Source organism: Passer domesticus, chromosome 4 (genome assembly GCF_036417665.1).
Source record: "Passer domesticus isolate bPasDom1 chromosome 4, bPasDom1.hap1, whole genome shotgun sequence".
In the NCBI taxonomy this organism is placed as follows: Eukaryota; Metazoa; Chordata; class Aves; order Passeriformes; family Passeridae; genus Passer; species Passer domesticus.
This window is the reverse complement of record NC_087477.1, coordinates 26,585,258-26,609,574: the sequence shown is the minus strand read 5'-3', so window position 1 is coordinate 26,609,574 and position 24,317 is coordinate 26,585,258. Positions and strand designations below refer to the sequence as shown.

The window sequence follows — 24,317 nt, the reverse complement described above, 5'->3', positions numbered from 1 at the left end:
GTTCTTTGTTGCGTAGCTCCTGACTGATCCTGTCTGAGATTTTTGTGCCAGTGTGGCCTTCCTCTGTTCAGGACAGCAAGAAACAATACTGCCGTGGTACTGTAATGTTTTTAACACGCAGGTGGTCTTAAATCATGGTGACAGTAGAAGGAAGTACAGACCTACCGTGACTGTACCTGTGGTCTGGCCTGTGCTGCTGAGCTCCACTGAGTTGCTTCATCTGCTTATCCCTCCCTCCCTCTCTCCCCACTTCCATCCCCAGAGTCTGGAAGGTGCTAATTGATTGCTGTGGTCGGTGGCTCTTGATACTCCTTTGTGCTGCACCTACTCAGAACAGCAATGGGACACACTGAAACAGCCTGGGCCTTGAACAGCTGCTTTTCACCGAGTTTGTAGTGTGTATGTTTGCATCTTCCTGTAAAGCACGGCAGGGCGCTGGTTGAAATGGGCAAAGGAGAAAATTACAGCCTGATTTTGACTCATCAGTGTTGAGCCTTATGCTTAAGAAACCAATTAAGTCTGGAATACCACAGCTCATGTGTTAAAATGGGTTTTCTTTCACCTGCTTCAGCAATAATTTTATCATAAACCTGGACATGAGAAGAAATATTAGTAAATAAAGAAATGCATTGAGGAACTTTCAGTAATAGAATTATCTTTTGGTGCTAACTGGGACTAGAAGATGAGATTAAGGAAGAATTTTAAGGCATATGCCTTAGTTGGCTGAGGGATCTTTCACACATCTTGCAGAGTTTTGCAACAATCCTAAAGAGCTTTTGCTTGTGAGGAGTAGAAGAAAAATAATGAAGATTTGAACTGACACTTTGTCTTCAATATTTATTCCACTTATCCCAACCTAAAAATGTTGTGTTTATAGGATGTGATAGGTAGGAGAGTTGCTGCTGCCAGTACAGTACACTAGGTCATTCACTGTAGTTCTGAGGACCATGTGTGGATGGACCACTTTTGTCTGTGCAGTTTGCCATGGACCAGAATTGTTAGAAACTGTTCTGGTTTACATCTCTAGACTCATTCAGAATCCCCTGTGTCCTACAGAAATCGGCAAATGTTGTTTCCAGCTGTCATTGACAAATGCATTCACTGAACACGTCAGGGTTTCCAGTGTTTTGCTGCCTTATTTTCATATGTGGTAGAGTGAATGAGGCCAGTTCCTTTGGTGTAGAGAGGTTTTATTGACATTTATGGTTTGGGGTTTGTTTTGTGGATATTTCATAGATAGTGTAGTCCTACCATTACAAACCATCAGTGCAGCACAAATGAGATACAAAACTGGGATTCCTGACTCCTTCCTTCTGGACTGTGTGGCAGATGAGCTGTGAATTATCCAAAATAAGGTTTGATCAAATGAAAGTATACTTGATTTGTCTTGTGACAGGCTCTTTTCTTTAATCAGAAAACTACTGACAGCCTTTCAGAAGCTTACCATGTGATAACTCCTTCACAATACTCCTCTAATTACGTTTGCTTTTTAAATACTTGTGTGTTGAGTAGCTCTTGAGCATGCTGTTATTGCAGGATGGAATTTGACATGTCAGAGCATCTGTCACTGCTCTGGAACAACAATGTGTAGCTGTTATTCCAGGTGCTTGGAAGTTTTCTCATGAAGGTAGTGCTCCGGATACACAAAGTAAACTGTTGTCAAAGCTAAAAAGATCTTCTTCATGGATTCTTCTAGTTTTGCATATGAAACTACCTGTCAGAAGTAGTATCAGAATTTCAGGAACAGGCTTTGCCAGTTAAAGAGCCTGCCATGAGCTGGATCCAAGGATACTGTGATCATTCATGGTGGTTCTTCAGGGGAAAGAACAAACTTTTCAAGTGTGCCAGTAGATGGTTATCTTGCATTAAGGAGCCCAGCTGTGAAATGTTTGCTCTCCTAGTGGATTTTTTTGGTTGTTTGTTTGCTGTTTGTTTTGGGCTTTATTTTTGATGTAGAAAGCATGGCTGAATGTCCAATGAGAATAACTGTGCTGCTGTACCTCAGTGTGTGTCTCTTCTGTGTGTATTTTAAACCAAGGTGTTTAGATTACAGTGGCACTTGGAAAGGCAGGGGGGATTAAATCCCTGTGGTTGAGCAAGACTGAGCATGGAGCAGAGACCAAAACCTGAGGGGACACTTTTCTGTCTGGTGTTACTATTGCTCTTTCCCTAGCTAAGGACAAAATTTGTTCGAGTACTTCTTGTAATGCTTTCTCTTGGATTTTAATCTTTCTGAGGGAGGAGAGGAGGAGAATGCAATTATTTCAGTTCTCTAGAACAAGATACTTTTGACAATATGTCTCTTTTTGTACTATTTTAGGTGCTTAAGTGGAGGTAAATACTAAATTGTAGGTAAAACCCGTGCTGTCCTGTGAGTGCCTTAGCTGAGTAATCACTGCACTGGCGGTCAGTCTGTTTCCCTCTTTTGCTTTCAGCTTATGACTTTGAATTTATGGAAAGCCTGTGTCTCTTTCATGTTAGCCTGAGCTGTAGGTTTTCTTTTTCCCTTGAGTGTGGGAAGAAACAGACTTCTGAAGGAGCCAGATGGAAAGGTGTAATTTTGGGAAATGTGTATGTTACATTGTCTAACAACTCTGCCACTCCCATATCTGTTGAAACGTTTTTATTTTATTACTTAGGTTACTTTCAGGGTGTTCTTCACTGCTTGAGTGACTCTTATCTCATAGTTAATTTGTATGTTTTGATAAGTATTTGTTAAAGGTTTCTGTTTTGCAACTGGAATAAATGTAATGTAAAACTTGTAAGAAAGCAAGGGGTATTGCATTAAGGAAGACATGGCTTTGTTTTCTTAAAGGAAAAAGTCAAAGAGAAGGGAAAGGACTGAAAAAAATAAATAAAATCCTCCCTTTACCCCTTACCAATCATCAAGAGCAGGTTGTTTTTAATTTTTATAAGTAGCTCTGTGCAGTATTGCCCAGACTTCCTAAAATACTTTTGCGTGTTTTCAGGAATAGATTAATAAATACCCTTCTTTTCCTCTGTGACCATTCCTGTCACATGTTAGAGTGCTTTAAAAACAGGAGAAAGGGTCCAGAGTAATTCCTAGTTTATTTAAAATAAACAAAGTGTTTGTTTTTCTAAAGGCCTGTGATGTCCTGAGGAAAGATTTTAAAAAACAACTTAAATGCATATTTTTCCTTAACAGACTATGATTTTTTTTCCCTCAGTGATCAGGAGTTTCCGTGTAGCAGTCTTGTCATCTTCTGTTTCAAAAGACACAGGCTTGATCGCTTGAGACTGAATCTGTTCTTTTGCTCCAAACCAGAGATCAGAGAGTATTTGAGCACCACCTCTTCAGTGCAATCCACAGAAACCTGTTTAGATCTGGTTATTATTTTAAAGACAGTTTACTAGAGAGCCCTTTTCACTGGAATGTCAGCCAAGCAAATTGATGTAGAAAGCATTTCTTGTTGATTTGTACTCTAAATGTATCAACTTAACCGCGTGGCAGTTAGATAATTTGAATGATAATTTTGACTGCTAATATTTTCAAGTTTTTCTTTTTTATGGTAATGTGTGTTGTGACAGAGGGTGGGACAAACAGAGGACAACTACTTAATCTTTCCTATCAGTTTGATAAAATCTAGACATAGTCAAGCAATTATACCCTGCAGTTGTCATGATAATTCACATGTGATGCCTTGTTCAAATTTTTTTGTTTGATGTTTGTTATTAATTATATACTTTGATTTCTTCCATCAACTCAGTTGTTTTCTGCTTGCTCCCAAGCTTGATCTGTGAATAAATAATCGGATATAAAAGGCATGTGCATTTCCAGTTCTGTGAGCAGGCAGGACAGTTTGTACCCGTGAGTGCTGAAGCTGAGCTATAGAGCCAGTGCAGCTGCAGTGCAGAATGCAGGGGGGTTGTCCTTGCAGGACACTTCAGAGTAGGTAGGTAGGTGTACATGTCCCTTCCCTGGATTGTACAGATGCAGTGCTCTCACTGCTGAAAGCTGGAGCTTTTCCTTCAGATTGTTGTGTAATTTATCATCCCGTATTTGTATATATAATTTGATATATTTATCATTCCCCAGATTCAGAATTTGGGGCTCTTCTGTGAGTATAGTACATTTAACAGATCCAATGGCAGTGTGGCCTGGATCAGCAATAGTGTGGCCAGCAGGACCTGGGCAGGGATTGTCCTGGACTGGGCACTGGCGAGGCTGCACCTCAAATCCTGTGTTCAGTTTGGGGCTCCTCCTGACAAGAAGGACTTTGAGGGGCTGGACCATGTCCAGAGAAGTCAAGAGAAAGGTCTGAAGCAGAAGTCCTATGAGGAGGAGCTGGGGTTTTTTAGACTGGAGAAAAGGAGGCTCAGGGGAGAGTTTATCCCTTGTTGTAGCTCCCTGAAAGGAGGCTGTAGCCAGCGAGGGATTGGCCTCTTCTCCCAAGGAACAAACAACAGGGCAAGAGGAAGCTGCCTCAGTTTGAACCAGGGAAGGCTAGGCTGGATATTAGGAAAAAAATCTTCACTGAAAGGGTTGTCAGGCATTGGAAGAGGCTGCCCAGGGGAGACACCATGTGTCACCATCCCTGGAGGTATTTAAAAGTTGTGTAGATTTGGCACTCAGGAACATGTTGACTGGAAGTGTTAGGTTTTGGCTGGACTCAATCTTCAAGTGTTTTTCCAACCGAAATGAGATTCTATGACTCTACAACACAGATTGTCACAGTCCAAGCAGTAGCTTCTCATTTCAGCTGTTAGCCTGGCAAAATGTTTTGGGTTTTTTTTTCATTTGTTTTGTCACTTTCTAGAAAAGGGAGCCCATGTCTGTGGTGGTGAAATAGCAGGCCAGAGGCCTGACAAACTGAATCTTAACTTGAGCTGACAGAAGCCACGAGAAAACTGACAGCTCTTAGTGAGAACAGTCCTGCATCAGTGAAAAACAACTTGCTTTCCTTGAGAAAAATGCTAGGAGTGCGGAAAACAACCTGCTTTCCCTGAGAAAGAACTCTAGGACTGTGAGAAACACTAGCCACCTGTATAAACTGTTTTTGCACCATTAGGTAGAAAAATGAAAACTGTGTGTCACAAACAACTCATTCTGCATGTACACACCGGGGGATTGAGTGACCAATCAGTACAGGGTAACAACTTGTTACCATCCAATTTGGGACAGACAGGGGATGTTCTTAAAAAAACTCTATGTAAAGAGACATGGGAATAAACAGGGATCTTCTGGTTTGGTCCATAAAAAAGTGTGTCCTGCATCTTTCTTTAATGAGTGCCACAGGGCCACATGTCTAAATTAAGCTGACAACATTTGTTGGCAGCCAGGAGTTGCTTTAGTCTCTGCTCTGGTTTTGTCTGCTTCTCACTTGTTGTGATGTGCAATTAAAGCTTCAAGTGTGTTCAGTGTGTCTGGGCTACAAGGGCAGGGTTGTGGATACTTAAGCTGATGATAAGCTGGAACAGTATTTGAACATTGTTGTTTACAGGATGCAGGGAAGGGAGACAAAGGAAAAATCAATTATTTCTGTTTTATAAACAAATTATCCCAAGCTTAATAATGCCTCAACTCCAGAAGTGGTAATGGAAGCACTTTAGAAAACATGTTTCTATTTGGAAATGCTGGCTCGTTCCTTTTCTCTGAGTTTCCACCAATGAAACTCAAACATGACTGAACCAAGTCCTGAACTTCTGTATTCCTACTCTGTTATAGGAAGTCTTCCTCATATTGTCAGAGTGGGGAGAATAGTCACTTCTGCTGTGGGAGATAGACACTAGAGTTTCTAAAGGAGGTTGTGAATTCTTTCATGGTACTGCTTGTCTTGGGCAAGAAACTGCTTAATCTGCTCTCTCCTGAGAACATCTTATGGCAAAATGCACAATACCTAGTAATGTAGCTGGAACAATTAACTGAGAGAAAAATCAAAAAGCTACTTAGGCTTGGGCTTTCACTCAGAGATTTTGCATGTTATGCTTATTTTGAAACAAACCCAGCTCAACTTTTCCCCAAAACCATAATAGTATATTTAAGCTAATTCTTGTGTCAAAACATAAAACATATAAATAATATAAAAAATATTCTCACTGTGTTGTATACTGTAAGTGTTCTTTGTGTTTGAAAACAGAATGAAGTATAGAATTGCATTAGAAGACTGGAATATTTTTTGTTTCCTACTGTGTAGGATTGCAAGATGTTTCTTTCTCATGCTTTGTGCTTCTCATGAGGATGTGGTGGTTGCTTTTACCTATCCTTAATTGCTTTTGCTCAGTTATTTTGTTTTTTTTTTGATCATTTAGTGATCTTCGATTCAAGAACCAAGTGCCACTGATATCTAGGATTGGAAACACATTTTTGAGAAATGTACTGAAAAGCCAAAGCAATGAGGCTTTCACATGCTTGTGTGCCAGAAGCTTTGAGGTCAAAAGTTTTTTCCCAGTCAGAGTCAGTGAGTTTTACTGTGTGTCACTTTTGAAATGCACATTATCAGCCTACTTTTGATTCATTGGCCTCTTGTAAAGTTTCTAATCTGAACTGTCAGAAGGATTACAGGATTTCTTTGCACACAGAGTCCAACTCTTGCACAACCATCCAGACCAAAGATGAGTGAAGTTTCTCCTTTGGCATGTACCACACTACATTATTGACTATTTAAATCAGTATTTCCTGCTAAGCTCTCTTACTAGTTATTGGTGGCAGAAGCAATAATTTTATTCTTTGCCCAGACAAATAAATTGCAATAATTGGAGAAGCTGGCAGGTGAAATGAGGCTGGAACATCTGGGCTTTCTCTAGCAATAACTTTTTTTAAAAGAGCAACAGTGAGAGCAGGGAAAGGAGAGTAAAAAACTCATCCTTTAAAGTAAAGTTTCTTATATTTTGGTGCTTCCTGCAATTTTTGTTTATTTAAAGGAAACTTGTACTCACAATAAAGATGTTGAAATATTCTGTCGTGCACATGTAAGGCTTTGGTCTGACCTAATTAGAAGCTTCATTTTTAACATGTTTTAGTCAGGAACAGCTCATATTAGAGCTGTCAGAAAAGTTTTTATTGACACACAACTCTTGTGTCACTTTGTACTTAAAGTCCCTATTTGACAGTTTTGAAAAGGTGTAGAATAAGGCTCTTTTAAAAATTTTATTTTAATTTTTTAAAATTTACCCAAATTAAAAAAAAAATCTATTTAAGTTACCCATTGCTATGCGGTGTGCTGCATTTTCTGGAAACTATATATGACAGAAGTACAGGCTGTCCTCTGCACCACAGTTGCTGCCAGCTGTTTTCTCTGTCAAAACTTGGATTAATTTCACTTCTGTGTCAAGCTGCAGCAAGGTTATTCTTATCTTCCATCTTTGAGGGTCTTTTGTGGGCATTCTGTCCTTCTTGATGCTGAAGATTCATCTTTTAATAAATAAGGAAATAAATAGCCCAAGGATTGGGCACTTGGTCATTATGTGTTGAATTATAGATCTCAGCTGCTCATTTATCTGATTTCTCATTGTGTTTTCCTCTCTTCTCTCCCACTTGAATCCTGTTGCACTTGGGAGAATAAAGCTGTGCTGTCTCAAGTCTTTGCAAAAATTTTGCTTAACGCTCATGTCTCATGAGCAGAGGAATTGATGAAAATATGACTTTATTTTTCTGAGCCTTGTATGGGCTTACTGGTGGTGAAGTATTTGGTAGCCATTTCATATAACACCCTAATTATAGGTGTGCAGTTGTGCTGGATGCATGTTTGGACCTGTTTTCTTGTGGAGAAATCACATATCATGCAAGTTTGATCTCCTTCTTGGTTTTTCTCTACATACACAAATATTTAGGTAGTAATTCCATACAAGTGACAAAGTTTTGAGATATCTGCCATTTTAGAGGGAAAAAACATGTGAATGATATTTTTTCCTGCAAAGATATTTAATATTTAATGTTGACATTTCTGCAAAAAAAGGTCATGCTGGAAATATTTCTTGGATGCGAACTCTGAGATGATGTCTGCCCAGTGGCAGCAGATGTGGCATATGAAAAACCTGCAAGCTGGTGTGTTTGTTGTGACCTTCCCGTCCCAGGCTGAGCTGGGCTTCCCCTCCAGCTTTCCCAGACACATGAAGTTTCTGTCATGTGTGCTTTCTACAAGAAGAGACTTCAAGTAATGGAGTCAGTCCTGTTTCTTGGAAGGGGGAATCTCTGTGTCTTGGTGGTGGGTCAGGACCTCTGCTGGTTTGATGTCTCAACTTGACCTGACTGCCATGAGCAAATTTTGCTGACTGAAGAAAGTAGACGTGTCCTGTCAGTTATTTGGATTTAGAAAAGTGCTTTGAATTCAGTGGTTATTTCACTTAAGATGAGTTGTGTGGGGTTATTGCTTCATTGCCCATTTTCACAGTGTAGATTGGATTATGTGGGATTGTCCCTGGACCACAAACCTCTTTTATAATTTGTAGGCTATAATGGCAAAATTTAGCTTTTGACCAATAGTCAATTGCTATTTTTCTTTTGCAATCATAACAGTATTTCAGCACAATATATTCTTTTTTATGTAAACATTGTAGTTGTCTGGGAACTCAGTCTGGGAATGAAAGCAATGATCCAGAATTTAAACATTCAGAATGCTGATGTTGGATAAGTAGCTGTAGAATAAACACTTTTTTTCCTCCAAGTGCTTTATTTCTTTCACAGAGTTTCCCAGTTGAGAATGTTTTCAGTTAACTAGCATAGTTTTTCATCCTTAAGCAGTATGGTCTTCTGATTTACTTGCTACTGAGCAGCAGTAATGCATGAAGGCCCTCAAATCTGTGGTGTTTGACAAGAATTTTAATTGAAGAATAAAACATCTGGAAATCTATGATCTATTTAGTGATCAGAGTTGTTTTATAAATTCTATCAGTTTTCAATTTCCATTTCAGAATTTGTTACTAGCAGTGTAATCTCACATTCTAAATTCATGCATCTTCACATTAATAATAGTAAAGTCCTAATCTCCGAAAAGGAATTTTTTTTCATCTCACGTTGTCTAATGCAGTCATTTTTGGAAGGCAATTCCCAGGTCTGTGCTACTTGAAGAGTTGCACATATTTTAGGAAGTTTTATCAGGGAAAGCTTGATTGTATAAGTACTGGATATTTTGTGTTCCAGCATTGCCTCTGGATTGATTAAGAGTTTTTCTTTTGGGAGCAGACTGTAGAACAGTGGTGTCCCTCGTGCTGCCATTTGGTGCAGTGGCAAAGAGAAACCTTTGCTGCAAATCCTGAACTGCTGCCTTTTGTCTTTGGGAACCATGTGAATTTGGTGAAATGCCCTCATAGTTTCATGCATTGCAAATTCTGTTTCATTGTTAGAGTTACAGAGTTTGTAGGGATCAGGAAGATGGTTCTGATTCCTTTGAAGACAGATTATCTTTGTGGTGCTTCACAGGAACTTCCATCAGAGTTACAAGACTCTTCAGCAGAGACTTTGGGATACAGGTCTTATGTCAGGGTGGTTGCAGGAATACTTCTTCACCACTGGAGGAGTGAATTTATCTGCAGGATTGTAGGACCAGGAATGGAACTTCTCTTTTGCTTTCATAATGTAACTTATGCTGTTCCTGAAAAGCAGAACTGAAAGATGTAGTCACCATCTGAGCTGGCAAAGGGGTGGGAACACTTTTTCATAAGAGCTTCTTGGAGATGCTTTAGAAAAACCTTAATCATTGCTGAGATACTGAATGTGCTTTTTTGCCTAATGCCTCTGATGCAAAGAGGAAAATGCCCTTGGCAGGGTGGAGTAGGGCTGCTGGAAGATTTCAAAGATCCAACTAAAAAGGCAAATAACCAGAGTCCAGGAAGGTGTGGTGCAGCCGAGGGACAATACCAGCAGGACTTGGCACTTTTCCCATAGTGAGATGCTACTTTATTTAATATGTGGTAATTAACATGTTAATTACATGTTTCCTGATGTGGAGGATTATGGAGTTTGTACCCTTGTAGTTGCAAGGCTAGAAAGAGGAGAAATGAGTCAAGTCTGTTTTCCCTGGTAAAAGTTGTAGAACGAGAGAATGTAGAAAAAGAAATGGATAAATAAATTGATACATATTTTATTGTGCTGCGCACTTTCTGTAGGAGAAGAAAATGGTTGGAGGTTGTGTTGGCATCTGAACAATTTTGCACGTTTATGAAAAAAATTAGTCTACTCTGCTGAGATCTGAAAGATTCCTTAACTTGCCTGTTCTGATTGGTATGGGGGATAGTGGCATTTAGACAGGGGATTATGCATTTGAGAGATGGAAAATTGCAAAATTCTTGCAAGAATTGGGTTGTCTCTTTTAGGAAGGTTAGCATGTGTCTTTTGTGCTCTACAATGTGACTTGCTCAGACTAAATATCCTGGTTTTACTTGTCCCCAAATTACACCACAATTAATGACCCCAGCATGCAGTAAAATTGGTAATAGGGAATGTCCAGCACTATGGAAGAACCATTTGGGAGCAGTAGCCTCTTAAAAAGAGGCACTGTTTGGATGAATGGTATTCACTGCCCCAATATTAGTAGTTCTCTTTTTATTAGATTGAACACTAAAAATATGTTTTTGTTTTTGGCTTCTGGGTTGTTGGGAGAGTCATGACAAAATCTGAACTAGTGTGGTAAAAGAATGACATTGGTTCTTATCTATGTCAAGAAGAAAAATTCTATTAGTGATTAAGATTGCTCAAATTCTTATTGATCTCAAGTTTTTACATTAAATTACATAAATTACCTTGGAGATGTTTGTTTTTCATTTTACTCTTGCAATTTCCTTTTTTCTGTTTGATGCAAATTGTTTGGTTGTATGTGTTTTGTTTTTTTTTCATCTTGCAAAAACTCTTTCCATGTTAAACTTTAAAAGACTTTTCCTAAAACATTGCTGCTGCCATCCCTCTTTTCTGTTGTATTTTGAAAATTTAAACTCTCACTTATGTGCCTGTAAAAATTTCTGAGGGATTTTCCGAAATAGTAAAATGATTTGTAACTTCGGTACCCTGAGTGTGGAGTTGCCTCAGACCTGAGCATATGAATGAGGAGGGTGTGAAGTTGTTGACAGCTGGAGAGGAGCCTTTGGGCCAGCATGAGCAGGATTGGATTAAACTGAAATAGTGAGAGGTTGAGCTTTTCCTTATTTGTTTTAAAGGTGTGGGATTGCCCAAATGCACTGTATTATGCAGGGGAGGCAGTGGGGAGGGAAGTTGAGCCATTTGACAGGTCAGTAATATGTTGCTTTTTAATCCTCCTAGCCAAAATTGGTAAGCTTTCAGAAACCTGTGAACTGCCATGATTAATGTGACATTAAAATGAGACTCCAGAAGCCTCTTAGACTTTGAACTTGATTTCCATTTAGGTTTTGGATGGGAATGAGTAACTGTGTGTTTTAGCTTCTTTGTAAATTTTCTGGTTTTTGATGGCTCTTTCAATATGTTTATCAGATAAAAATGAGGAGTAAAAAGTTTATTTGGTTTTAGGGAGTTGGAATGTGTTACTGCTCTTAGGAATTCTGCCACATGGCCTGCATCTGCTAAGTTACTAAATTAATCCTGTTTATCCACCTTGCTACGGTAGTGACTAAATCCTGTTCATGTTCTCAGTGTCCTGGATTATATCGGATTCATTGTTCAGCTTGTGAAAGGGGACACAGAAAAGGAACACAGAGTTGCTTTTAAAGTGTTGAGATGGTGCATTTTTTGTATAAAATGTCATAGGAGCCCATACTGCAGCTCTTGGACAAACTATTTTAAGTGCTCTGTTCCTCTGAAGCTGCTTTGTTGGCTCTTGCAGGAGATTGATGCCTGGGAAGAAGAGGGGAGAGGCCAACTCTGGCTCAGCTTGTTCTTGCCTGTTTCACGATGGTGTGTGGCTTGCCTGATCTTGGCCCACTGCAAAGAAAATACCTTGAGAAATCTAATATTAGTCCTTAAGATAGATTTAACTACTAAGATCTTCTTCAAGCTAAGTGTTTGTTAACCTTCTAGCTTTTTAGGGAGGATGTTGTTCAATGAAGCCAGAGCAGTTTTAATCCATATTAAATATGCTGCTGGAAATCTGTTATTCCTGGAGTGTATATGTTAAGAGTCAGTGAAACTTTAAGTTAGGATTTAGGAATGGTGATGTAATTCCACTCCTTCTTAAAAGCTTGATGCAGAAATGTATATATTGCTGTAGAAAAATATTAACTCTCATACAAACACATTTAGTTCTTCTGCCTTCCCAAAGAGATCCAGAATAGCTTTAGAAAGCAGTATTGTCTGGCTTTGTGCAAGACTTCTGGTTTGTGTGGCTAGCACTGAGATTAGTACTGATCTTAAAGGGAATCATTGGATTCTGGTGCTGTTAAGTGAGGCTTGGCCACCACCCAACAACTAATGGTGTAGACTCAGATAAGAAACAAAAGTATTTTCTTTCAAAACCAAATGGAAAAAATATCGACCTTTTTGTGTGGGCTACTGGCAGCACATCTGGCACTGGACAAACTCACAGGAGCACTTGTTACCAAGGTGTTTCAGAGCCAAGTGAGGAAGCAGGCAGCTGCTCCTGTCTCGTCTGCTGTATTTTTAAGTAGTTGCGTCCAAACATGAAAGAAGTACTGTTTACTGATATGAACAATGCCAAAGAAAAAAATTAAAAGCCCTGGTGTCCTTGGGTCCCCTCCCTTCTCTCCTTGGAAATCTGTCTTCAGCCTTTTGGCCAAAACATTTAGCAGATGCTTGGTTTCTTTTAGTGTTTCAGAAGGTGAAGCTTTGAGATGACTCTGTTATGGGTTTGCCGGGATTCCATTGTATTCAGCAGCGTTAGTGTTTGGTTGATATTTAAAGCAGTCTTTGATCTTGAATGCCCTGTTCCTCCTTTCAATGATAACCACAGCTTGTAACAAGCAACAACCCTATAGCTGCTTCCTTCATCTTTCAGTTTGGTGTTACTTTGTAAAATGTGGAGATTAAAGGGAAAAAAATAGTTACTCTTCAGTGGGCCACAGCATTATTCACAAAACCAGCATAACTGCTCAAGTAATTGTACTCAAGTGCTGTCTTATTCTAGTGTTTGTGAATAACACATACTGATCCTGCAGGCTCTCATGCTGGTGTGGAACAATGCTGGGATGTACCTGTCAGTGCCAGACAAATAATTTTGCTCTAGTGAAGGTTTTCTGACGCATCGTGGAAGAAGGCAAGTTACATTTATGAAATTTTTAATTCAAGCAACAATGCTCAGCATTTAAATTGTAGCACAATAGTCAGACATTATAGTACTTAGGATGATATCAGCATCTAGTTGGTTTTTATAAATACTTATAGTTGGGTGAACTTCTGTGTATGTACTGAAGGGCATTTGGAATTTATCAGAGCAGTTTGATGCTGTTTGTCCCACAGTGGAAGGTTTGACTGCAGGTGGTCTCAGGTATCTCACTCTGGCTGTGGTTTGTCAGGTGGCAAGAAAATCCACCAAAAAGCTATGTTATCTCTTTCTTTTGTGTTTGTTCCCAGCCACCATCCTTGTAACTTTTGCTGTGCCTTAACAACAATGAAATCAGTATTCTCGCTCTGACCATCTGAGAAAATTTTCTTCCACTGCAACTTGATACTCGCTTTTGATTTTGCTCCAGTGACTTATTTTGTTGAAAGTGGCAAGTTCTTAAAATCCAGAAAATCTCTTCTTGTTTTCTTCCAGATGTTGATTCAATAGTCAGGTATCTCCAGCTTCTCTTGACCCATCAGGTTGTTACTCTGTGATCCAAATCCCCAAGTCCCTCCAACTCACTGATGGCTTCCAAAATTTTCTGTAATGCTTTTTAAACATTTCAGAAATTATTTGTGGAAATATGTTGCAAAAATTTAATGTGTCTTCATGGTTTTAATGAGGAACTCTTCAAGTATAGCTTTGATGTGTGAAAAGGTTATTGCTTCCAACAGCATAGTCAGGCCTGAGTCAGTAATATCCAACCCCTGAGCAGTTGCAGTAATGAGAAATGCATAAATGTGGGTTTCTGATCCTGTGAGAAGCTGAGTGTTTTAATTCAGCCCATTCTCAAGCTGATTGTAGATGTTGGACTTTGCACTGAAAGAGTCTGGGTGTAGCCATCGGTTTTGTTTGCTGTCACTGTCACAAGAGAGGTGGCAGTTTGACAGCCCTCTAGAAAGGCTCATGAACTCACTAATGTTGTCCCTGTTCAGTCTGTGAAGGGAAGTGGGGGTATTGTGTGTATGTGGTGCTGCATGAATGTCTTAGCATGTACCTTGCTCAACATGATTTGAATGCTTCACCTCTACAAACAGGAGAAAATATAATAAAGAATTCCTTCCTCTGGCATGGGGCTGACTCTCATATGACAGGGCTTTGGGAGGGGATTATTGGATTCAAGAAAATTTAATAAGTTTGGGAGAGTGAGTGTTATTGGAACTGTTCTCCCATAAATTTTCAGCCTTGTGCTGTGACCTGGCTCACAAATAAGTGTAACATTAGATGGTTAAGAACCTTGTTATTTTCCATATTTAAGCCTTTCACAGCCAACAGAACTTGTTTCTTTCGCTGTTTGCTTTATGACCAGCTGTTCAGCCCATGAGACATTTGAATTAAAACACCCGTGCGTCCTTTCACATGGGAGTTAGGTTACTGCTTCCTTCAACCTTCTCATCCTTGTTATTTCAACCCTGTGCAGCATCCTGCTACATCATGTGTTGGAGGGTACACGCACAGGTTTAGGAGGGAACAGCTCTGTTACACAATGGACGAGGAGAGGTCTAATGAGAAATGGATGAAAAGAAAGGAAAAGGAGCAAAATTCATTACTTTTTTCCATTTTAGACTGTTTTTCTATTTGTAGAGTATTTGACTTAACCTTTAAGTGGTTGAACTGAACTTCCAGTATGAGGGGTTATATTATGACATGTGATAAAATACATGATGTGTCAAATGCAGGGCTGGTAATAAAACTAAGTGATTTTTTTGTTTGTTGTTGGCAAAAAAAACCCCACAAAAGCAAACCAAAACTAAAAAAAACCCCAAAACAAATTACCTCCCTCCTAAAACTAGAACAAAAAAGACCAAGCTAGTAATCTTTTAGTGCCTGTTAATATTAAAGAGCAAAATGCTTAGCTGGCCTGTTAAAAGGGTTCTTCTTAACCCTTCAGAACTGCATGTGATAAGAAAAAGATTATAGATTAACTAAGTACTTTAAGTTGTCCTTAACTTTGGCTGACAACAAAAATGTGAGTAAAACCTTCACTACTGGGTGGAGGTGTTCCAGGACATGCATCCCCTTTTTTTTGTCCCTACTGAACAATTGAATCCTTCCAGAACTTGTGACATTCCCAACCTACACATGTCAGCACAACAGAAAAGTGTATGCACACTGTTTATTTACAGTTTTATGAATTTCAGTGAGGGTTTATCATGATGATATTGTGACTGAATATGGAGTCTGATTGCTTCTTGAGGAGCGCAGGCTCTGACTCAAATTGTCAAACGTTAGCAGGTTAAATTTGGGTTGCTGGAAATGTTTTATGGCTATTACAAAACAGTTATATAAAATTAATTTTAATGCTGTGCATTTAACTTAGCTTTTGGCGGAGTTCAACTCCATTGAATTTTTAGTTCAAGTGCAATAATTCTATTGATTTGGTTAATGTATATTTATGTATAAAGGCTTCAGTAGTGAAAGTTATCTATATATATTTATCTAGAAAATTCTAAGATGTGTATTTGTGCTGATGAATATATGAATGAATTTAGGTTAGCAGAGCAAGTCAACTGGTACAGCTTACAGTGTTGTGACCTTAACTTCTGTAATTACAGATTTCTTTCATGGCCTAAATTGTTTTCATGTGTCCTAAACTGAAGGATAGATGTAACACTCTACACATGATCACATGTGCTTTCTACTATGTAGCTTTGCATAAAGAAATCTGTGTGACAAATCCCTTATCAGAAGAGGGTTAGGCGACACTGGATGTCCTGTAATGTCCTTAGGCAGACCTGTCTTAAGAGTTTCTTGTAAAAGATGGTTATTCTAGGCATAGAAAGATCTTCTGGCCTACATAAAATGACTGCTTACCCTTACCCTTACCTGTGCTCTTTTTCTTGCAGACCTTTCAGCAGCCCAGAGAAAATTTGCCCATTCTCTGAGAGACTTTAAATTTGAATTCATTGGTGATGCAGAGACTGATGATGAAAGATACATAGGTAGGTAAGAAGTGACTATAAGTGGCTATATTTGTCAATGCCATTCTGCAACATGATTAAACTTTCGGTGTATTATTTTATATTACAGATGCATCACTTCACGAGTTTTCAAACTTTCTAAAAAATCTTGAAGAACAAAGAGAAATTTTGGTGAGTTGCAATAAATGATTTAAAAAGCTGTGCACATTGCAAAGAGATCAACATTAGGTGAAAATGCTTTTATTGTTTTGTTAATCACCAAGATGTTGATATCACTGACTTAACAGTGGGAGCTCTCATTGTGCAGCTTCTGGTTCTGTAGTTTAGAGTACAGACAACAACTAGTTCTCATTAAAGAAGAAATCTGTATGGTAGGGATGGATAAATATGAGTTGGTTTAAAATAGCCATGCCCAGATTAATTATGGCTGGGTGAATGAGAAAACCTGCATAAGCTTGTTTACCATTTCCAGTAAAAAGCAAAATGAAAGAGTTAATGCTGCAGCAGGGGACACTCAGGTTTTGGCAATTGGCCAACTTTGGCTCCAGGATCTCTGTAGCTCTGGCTTCAGTGCTTATGTGGATCTGGGATGCAATCTGTTGTATTTATGAAGTAGAAGACTTAGAAACCTTTACCTTGAATTTGAGCTTCACAGTGAGAGGTTGGAGCTGCAGACAGTTGCTCTGTTGTGTGAAAGTTCTCTGTTCTTCATTCTGTTGCCTGTGATTGCTTGGGGTGTAATTAGTGAAATATGGCTCATGTTGGCTGCACACAGAGCAGGGGCTGAGAGCTCTGCAAAACACCTTGCCACCTGGGTTTCCTAACTTTTCAGAAGATGGGGGGGTTTCCTTCTGGATGGTTGCTTTCTAGTTCTCAGCAGTTGTGTGCCCAGCTTTTGTTTCAGAGCAGTGATTCATAGAGCAGCTGCTGTGTACCCTGTTTTCTTCTGAGTCAGGCCAGACTCTCCATCTGGGACATGTGCTTAGATCTGACTTGATAGCAATTGCATTTCTTGGTATTTGACATGTGATTATATCTTTGCCTTCCTGGAAATCAGTGATCCCTTGGCATCACTGAGAGGAAGCTGAGACTAATCTGCTGTCTTCCCTGTTTCTTTCTGCCAGAAGCTGTGCCTGCAGTGCAGGAAAACGTAGATAAGTAACAAAAGAACTTGTGAAAAATTCTTTTTTCCATGTTTCTCTTTTCAGTCCTGATCCCAGTAATAGTCATGGTTCCTTGTAAGTGTGGCGTTCTGTTCTGGTATGCTGTTCTGATCTGGAACCACATTTGGGTCTGAATTAGGGGCAGTGTGGTTCTTCACACTTTCCTAAAAAACTGTCTTTGCATAGGAGAGACAATTTTTCAGTGTTTTGAGCTGTTTTGCTAAACTGTAGAGATTGGCTCAAGTATGTTTCAATACTTCTTTTGTTTTTCATAATTCTACAGTATAGTCTTTACTCTGTTTTTTCCTGCCATCCATAACTGTATTTTATTTTAATGAATTGCACAAATCTAATTAATGAAAATCTTTATGAAGTTTTATAATGAAAAATACTTAATGAACTGCCACATTATTTTGATGTCAGGCTTTTGAGGGATGACTTAACAATTACACAGCACATTTTGGGGACTGTGTCAATAGCTCTTCAGCAGGGATAGATCACCACCACAGCAGGCTGTACAGAATGCAGTGCTGTCTGTCTGGATCCTAAAATACTTCCATTGTTCAAACTGAATGCCATGAAACTGTATTAACTTGCTTTTTTGGTATGGTGCCCATGCTTACACAGAAGGTGCTATCATCCTGAAAGCTAACTTGTGTCAGTTTCTTGATAGGACAAGGATGAAATGCAGTTTTTGTTAGAACCATGACTGATGAAAAACAGGGAGTATATATTGTAATGGGGAAAATATTTAATACCAAATGGAAACAGAATATATTCTCTGAGTTAGCAGATGCGTGGCCTTTTTATTTCATCTGTAGTCAGGCAAATGTTATGTATCATTTCTGGAGTGAGCTTATGTAACAGTGGCCATAAGTCTCTGAGAAAATGATTGTGTGGTGACTGGAAAAAGGTAGTTTCCAGCATCTGCTCCTCTGACTTTTTTTTTTTTTTTTGACTTCTCAGTGGATGTTTTAACAGTGGCATGAGCTCTAGAGATACTCCCATGGAGAATATTAGGACATGTTGCATTCACAGATGTTTGGAACAAGGTCAGGGATCCAAAGGCCTTCCATTAAGATGCAAAATATATAGCAGGATTTTTTTTCAAAAGCACTCAGTCTTTGTTAAGAATGCTCATTATTGACCATTTCCCCCCTTACTATTTTGAAGATGACCAGAGGATTTTGAACTGCTGTCTTCAGTGGCAGTGCATAATTAAATAGATAGGCAAATTTCAGGCCCATAAAGTAATATTAAAGAAATCCATTAATAATTACAGGACAAAGAGCATTTCAGACACTGCTGCATATTTGGCTTTTTAGATACTTGAGAAAACAGTTATTTTTTTCAGAACCACATTGTAAATGAAACAAATTTGCACTTCAATACATTCTAGACTCAAAGTAAATGCCCATCATCTACACTTCTCATGGTTTTCTGAAATTGTAGTGAATCCAGAGTCCGTAAAACTTGCTGTCAGTGTTTACAATGAATGATGACCAGAAAGGTAAATCTATCTGGTGAATATTTATTTGGTGGATATAATTTCATTCAGATGGAATCTTGCACTTCATGGTTTTATAATTTCTCCCATCTCCTGCAAAGGTTGCTGAAATTATATCCCAGGTGTCAAAGGATTTAGTTGCATATGGAAAGGGAAGTCGGCAATAATCCAAACATTTCACTGAAATTATTACAGAGTGGTCAATAAAAAACCAAATTACATCTTTCCATAGCACTGTAGTTTGGTGGTGCTCCCCAGGGCAGAAATAGATCACTGTCCCTGAGAATATTCTGGGAATTACTTTTAGATGTTGAGGGTCAGTGGAGTTGTAGGACTTAGACTCTGCTCCTGTGGCACTGCAGAAGTGCTGTGGAAGTTCAGGGATGACAGGGAACTTGGCAAGATGGTAGGAAAAGGTGGGGATGAGCAAGACCCAGCACGGTGATGCTCAGATGCTCTGTCTCAGTACCCAGCTGTTCCCCTGTTTGCCAGGGAGAGCACCAAACCCTCCCTCCCAGCCCCAGTTTTCTGGCAGCAGAGAGGAGCTTTGATTCTTGTGAGGGACTGAGAACAACAGGCTTCACTGTCTGCCCCCATTTGAGCTGTGGTAGCAAGCAGAGAAGTGTTACCTGGTTAGCCTGGGGTTGTTGGTCCTTTCCTTCACACCTCCCTTTCTCCATCCCAGGCTACTCCTAAAAAACTAGCTTGCCCCTAATTACTTTTTCCTGTTGATTCCAGTCTTGCTAAGTCATAATCAAACAATTGTATTGCTCCCTCAGTTATCTTGGCAGTGCTTGGCACTCCTGCTGTGGTCACCTTGGTGTGCTGGCTTTGAGTCCTTTCCCTGATTGGAGTTCCTCTGTCCTCCTTGGAGTTTATCTGCTTCTGGAGTTCACATGATCCTTGTCAAGAGCTGATCTAACCTATTCTTAAAACAGTTCCAGGAACATGGATTTCTCTTTATTCTGATATTTAGTCTTCATTTCACAGAGTCTCCTTTACTAAAAGTTAAGCTGGGAAATTTTTGAGAATTTTTCTGCAGTAGTCATGGAATAAAACTTATAATTTTCCTTCATAGTAGTGTTTTTATGGTTACCTTTTCTAAGTGATGTTTTACATCTGTATTTTCCTTGTTCACACTTTGTTTAGACCTTCTATCTTTTATGTTAGAATTACTGCTTTCTCCTCCTCTTCTTGCTTTTAAGTTGCCAATGTATTTGCTCTTCTGCATCCTCTGGGACCTTGCTTGCCTCTCCCTTTAGTTTGCTTTGCTGACTTCCTAAAGTATTCTGAGGCAAAGCCCCTTCTGACTTGAATGCAGTTAATACTTCTGTTGTGTAGTGTAGGAATACATCTAATGGCTCTTAAGGAGTGCTTATTCCCCTTAAGAACTATTTCCCCCCCCCTTTGTTAGATAGTTTGCTATAATTTAACTGAGGATTTTTTCCTTTCTGGAGATAATTAAAATCTGTTGTCTTATGCACCATAATTGATTTAACACTAATTTCAATTCAATAATGGTTTTATAGCTTCCTTCCTCTCTCTTTCCAGATACATATGAAGAACCTCTTTTCTTTTTTTTTTTTTTTTTGCTTTTGGCAAACAAAATGTTTTTTACCTTCTTTCTAATTTTGCCCCTACACACTCGTGTATTTTCTTTTCACTCCATTACATTTCTCTTTGTAAAGGATTTCTGATATCATTATATTCACTTTACTATATTCCCTGTAATTTCCCAAGGCAGTAAAGCTGTTTTACTTTGCTACGTTCTCTTTTATTTCCTGCTATGTTTTTTGCACACTTCTACCCCTTCAGATGTCCTAAGAGGAAAGGTACTATGCAGCTATATTTTAAAGTCTTGTTCCTCTTTTTTATTTTTTTAGCACAAAATGGGCTTGTTATTGTGCTGTGGGTATCTTTGCAATTTTGGCCTCTGAAACAATTCTTTTGCCTTCTTTGTCAGTTTTGCCAGGTTGGCAGAATCAAATCCAGATTAGTATCTCTGAAAAGCAGAGTTATTTCTGGCATGTATCAGGAGCACAATAAATGGTTTCTCTATGGATTTTTAAAGAAATATCCCTGTGAAGTCACTCTTTTAGTCTTTTTTTTATTTTTCCTTAAAAAAAAGGGGAGAGGGTTTCTCCGTTGTGCTTTCACAAGTTAAAAGATGTTGCTAACATTCAAAGGTATACACTCAAAAGTTTAAAGATATACTTTAAGTAATCTGTGCACATGTGTACATTTACTTATTTATTCTTACTTAAACTACCTCTCATGATTAGATATGAACGTGCATGAGTATTTATTTTACAGGTGAAGTGCTCACTTAACACACAGTGTTCCTGAATAGCTAACTCTGTATCCTTTTGTGCAGTGACTTTTGTATCTGGATTCAATTCAGCAGTTGACTCTGCTGTGAAGATGGCGGTATTAATTTTTCTAATCTTTTCTTTGGCACTCTTTGTGCGGTATTTAGGGGTTTGTAAATCTTAATCTCTCTTGACAGTAATCTGAAGACATCTGTGTGAAGGAGCAATCAGTTTACTCACTGGTGTGTGGAGTAAAAAAGTACCCAATAGTCTTAGATGTGTGATAGATTCAAGATCTGTTCAATAGGAGTTGAAGGCATTATGTAGTGCTCCATATGTTCAGATGCTTTTAAGTCTGCTGACAGTGCAAACTGCTAAATATATCTGCCAAGACAGTGGAAAGGACATAAATGTTGACCACTTCTGAAAAATTAGGCTGCCAACAGTACATTGAATATTTCAGATGCAGAGGTAGAGGCACAGATGAAAGAAACAGCATCTCTCAGGAACAGCACTTGAGTACCTTAATTGCAGCATCTACATTCTTTTATTTCCTGTGAAATTTTCCCCATTTAATAAAACATTTTCCAGTTTTAGAAACAAGCAGAACAATTGCTGCCATATCTCATTGCCCAGCCTTCCCTTTTCCTCTGCTGGGCATGAGACCAGATGACAATAATGTAATTATCAGAATATGGAACATGAAGGTGGAACTATGAGTATTTCAGCCACATCTTAGTCTGATTTGGTGGCTCCTGACATGGAATGTTTCTTTTATTTGTTGGGTTTTGAATGTCATATACAGTCTTCTGAAATAGTTTTGTGAGTTACATATGGACTTGTCTACATCAATCTATAAACCAAAGATGACTTGTCTATACAATAGAAAAAAAAGTGCAAAACCAGATCTGGGTGTGTTCCTCCCACCTCTGAGTGAACACAGCTGACAAATCCTGTTACCACTGGCTTCCCCTTCCAGATAACTCTGTGGTCTCACATGCATCGACATAATTCACTAGAGAACTTTCATTCTGTTAGTTCATCATTGGGAAATGTTTGGAATTTGCATTGTAAAACTGTCACCAGTTTGGATTTTGCTGGTTGGTAATAACACCACTGTTTCTTCTGGAGGAAAGCGCTGACAATTGAGCAATTCATTCTTGACTGAATACTGATGCCGTTGTTTGCTGCTGGATTCCTTGACTTTTAGAGGCATCTTTTTGCTCCATGATGAGCTTTGCCATGCACCAAGAAAATGGGCATTATGCATTTTTCTTTTCTGAGCAGCCTTTTTGCTTGGTCAGGATCAAGCTTGGTCAGTATGACCACATATGCTGTGTATGGTATGAAAACCAGTCCATGTTCTGGTGTGTTGCCGTTTGCTAAGGCAAGGTCTTTCTTAGAGGAGTTATCCCCAGCTTTCCTTCACTGCAGGTGGGGAAAGCTGATTTGTTGCAGTCTGTGAAAGTCTGTTTCTCTTTATTTTGTTTTCTTGTTTGTTATGATTATGGCTTTGTAGTATTTTTCTCTTTGTAGTGGAATGTATTGCATAAGAATAAACTTACTCAGACAGGACTATTAGATAGCTTTCAGTAAATAATCTGTACTAAAACCCACTGTCTATTTAATTATCTTTTTTTTTAAAGAAAAGGAAATTATTTATTGTTTCCTTATGATCTGATTTTGGAGGCCAGCGGTTTCATGACAAGAGAATGAGGGCAGCATTTCAGAGTAGGGCACAGCACAGCAGATGGATCATAGGAGGCCCTTTTAGCTGTCTGTCCTTAAGGTGAGTCACGAACTTCCAGGAGATGAACAGGAAGCAACTTTTCTTTAGAAGGGTGAACTCATGAGTTCAGCTGTTGTATTTCCTGAAAGCCAAGGCTGCTGCTTCTGAAAGAATTAGGAAGTGCAAAGCACAGGATTCTGGCTGTATTGAGGCTTGTGAGGCAGTGGCTCAATGGCCTAGGAAACTCCCTCTGGAATACTCTGAGGAACTTCTTGTCTTCTTACCAAACCCTGAGGGGTAGTTCTCTGGAACACCTAAGAGGGCTGTGATGTGTTTTGTTACAGATGCTTCCTGGTGCTTGAACAAAATATGTTGTCTCTGGGTGAGGTGTCTCACTGGTCCCCCTGGCTCTCTTGTTACCAGATGGCTTCCTCCACAGCAAATGAATCCACAGCAATGGATGTCACTTCTTTTTTATAGCCTCTGCACAAATGCAAAGACACACAAGTATTAATGTGCTGTGAGACCTCCTTAAAAAGCCTTTAGTCATATACTGCAGGCCTTCTAAAAACCAAAAAACTCCTATGTCTGTAGTCCCAAAGTGTGCCTGAGGCCTTTTCATTATCTAACATTGTAAAGCTACAGGGAAAGCTCTAGAGCAGGGAGAAAATCCAGACATGTTTACTAAAAGAAAACTTGATTTGAAAACAAAATAATGAGCCTTGGGGGTGGCTTGCACTGTCTGCAGTCATCAGTGCTCCAGATAAATGCAGAACCAGTGCTGAGGTGTGGTTAGAGACACCTCTGTCTGTAGGGCTGGGAGGGGGGTTGGTTGTGCAGCTAACTGAGGGCACGTGTAACTGTAAGAGCAAATCATATTCTCATGGGAAAGGAAAGAATAGAGATTCAGGCTTTGCAAATAACGTTTGATGTTTTCAGTAGTGGCATTGTATCTTCAGATTTTAATAATACAGGGTTTCAGGCACAGGTCTTAATGCTTTGAGAAATTTCAGTAGTAAATCACTATATGAAGTAGGAAAGCTTTTTGGAGAATAATATTCTTTATGTAGTTCTCTCTTTCCCAACATTGGAGGTATCAGAATTAGCTTTTTTTTTTTTTTTTTTAATTAGGCTGAATGGTGCATTTTCTTAGGGAAAACACAACCGTATCTCCTCTGTAAGTAGAAGAGGAGCTGTAGTGGTAAATATCCTTATAGGAAAGTGCTTCTTTATCTAGCAGCATTATCAACTATTTTGTTATTGAATCACTGCTAGGTATGTCTTCCTTTATCTGCCTTCTCTGTTGCACTCATTAAGGCAAAGCTTCCTTCCCAGATCTGGTTTCTTTCACACTTGCTCAGTTTCATGAGCTTTGCATTACTGACTTGTTGGCCTCCCTCATAGCTTTGTTGAGGGACAATCAACAATCCTGCCTGACTACAAATAAATCTGTCCAGTTGGTATGCTCAGAAACTAAACCCCC

General features: G+C 39.0%; 1 protein-coding gene across 2 annotated transcripts in view; it reads left to right on the top strand.

The window, feature by feature from the left end:
• ARHGAP10 (Rho GTPase activating protein 10) overlaps positions 1-24,317 on the top strand; it is a 138,567-nt gene that overhangs the window by 25,093 nt on the left and 89,157 nt on the right. For both annotated transcript variants that reach the window (XM_064416692.1, XM_064416691.1), the window contains exons 2-3: positions 16,052-16,147; positions 16,236-16,297. In XM_064416692.1, coding sequence (XP_064272762.1) covers positions 16,052-16,147; positions 16,236-16,297 — 158 coding nt within the window. The remainder of the gene's footprint in view (positions 1-16,051; positions 16,148-16,235; positions 16,298-24,317) is intronic.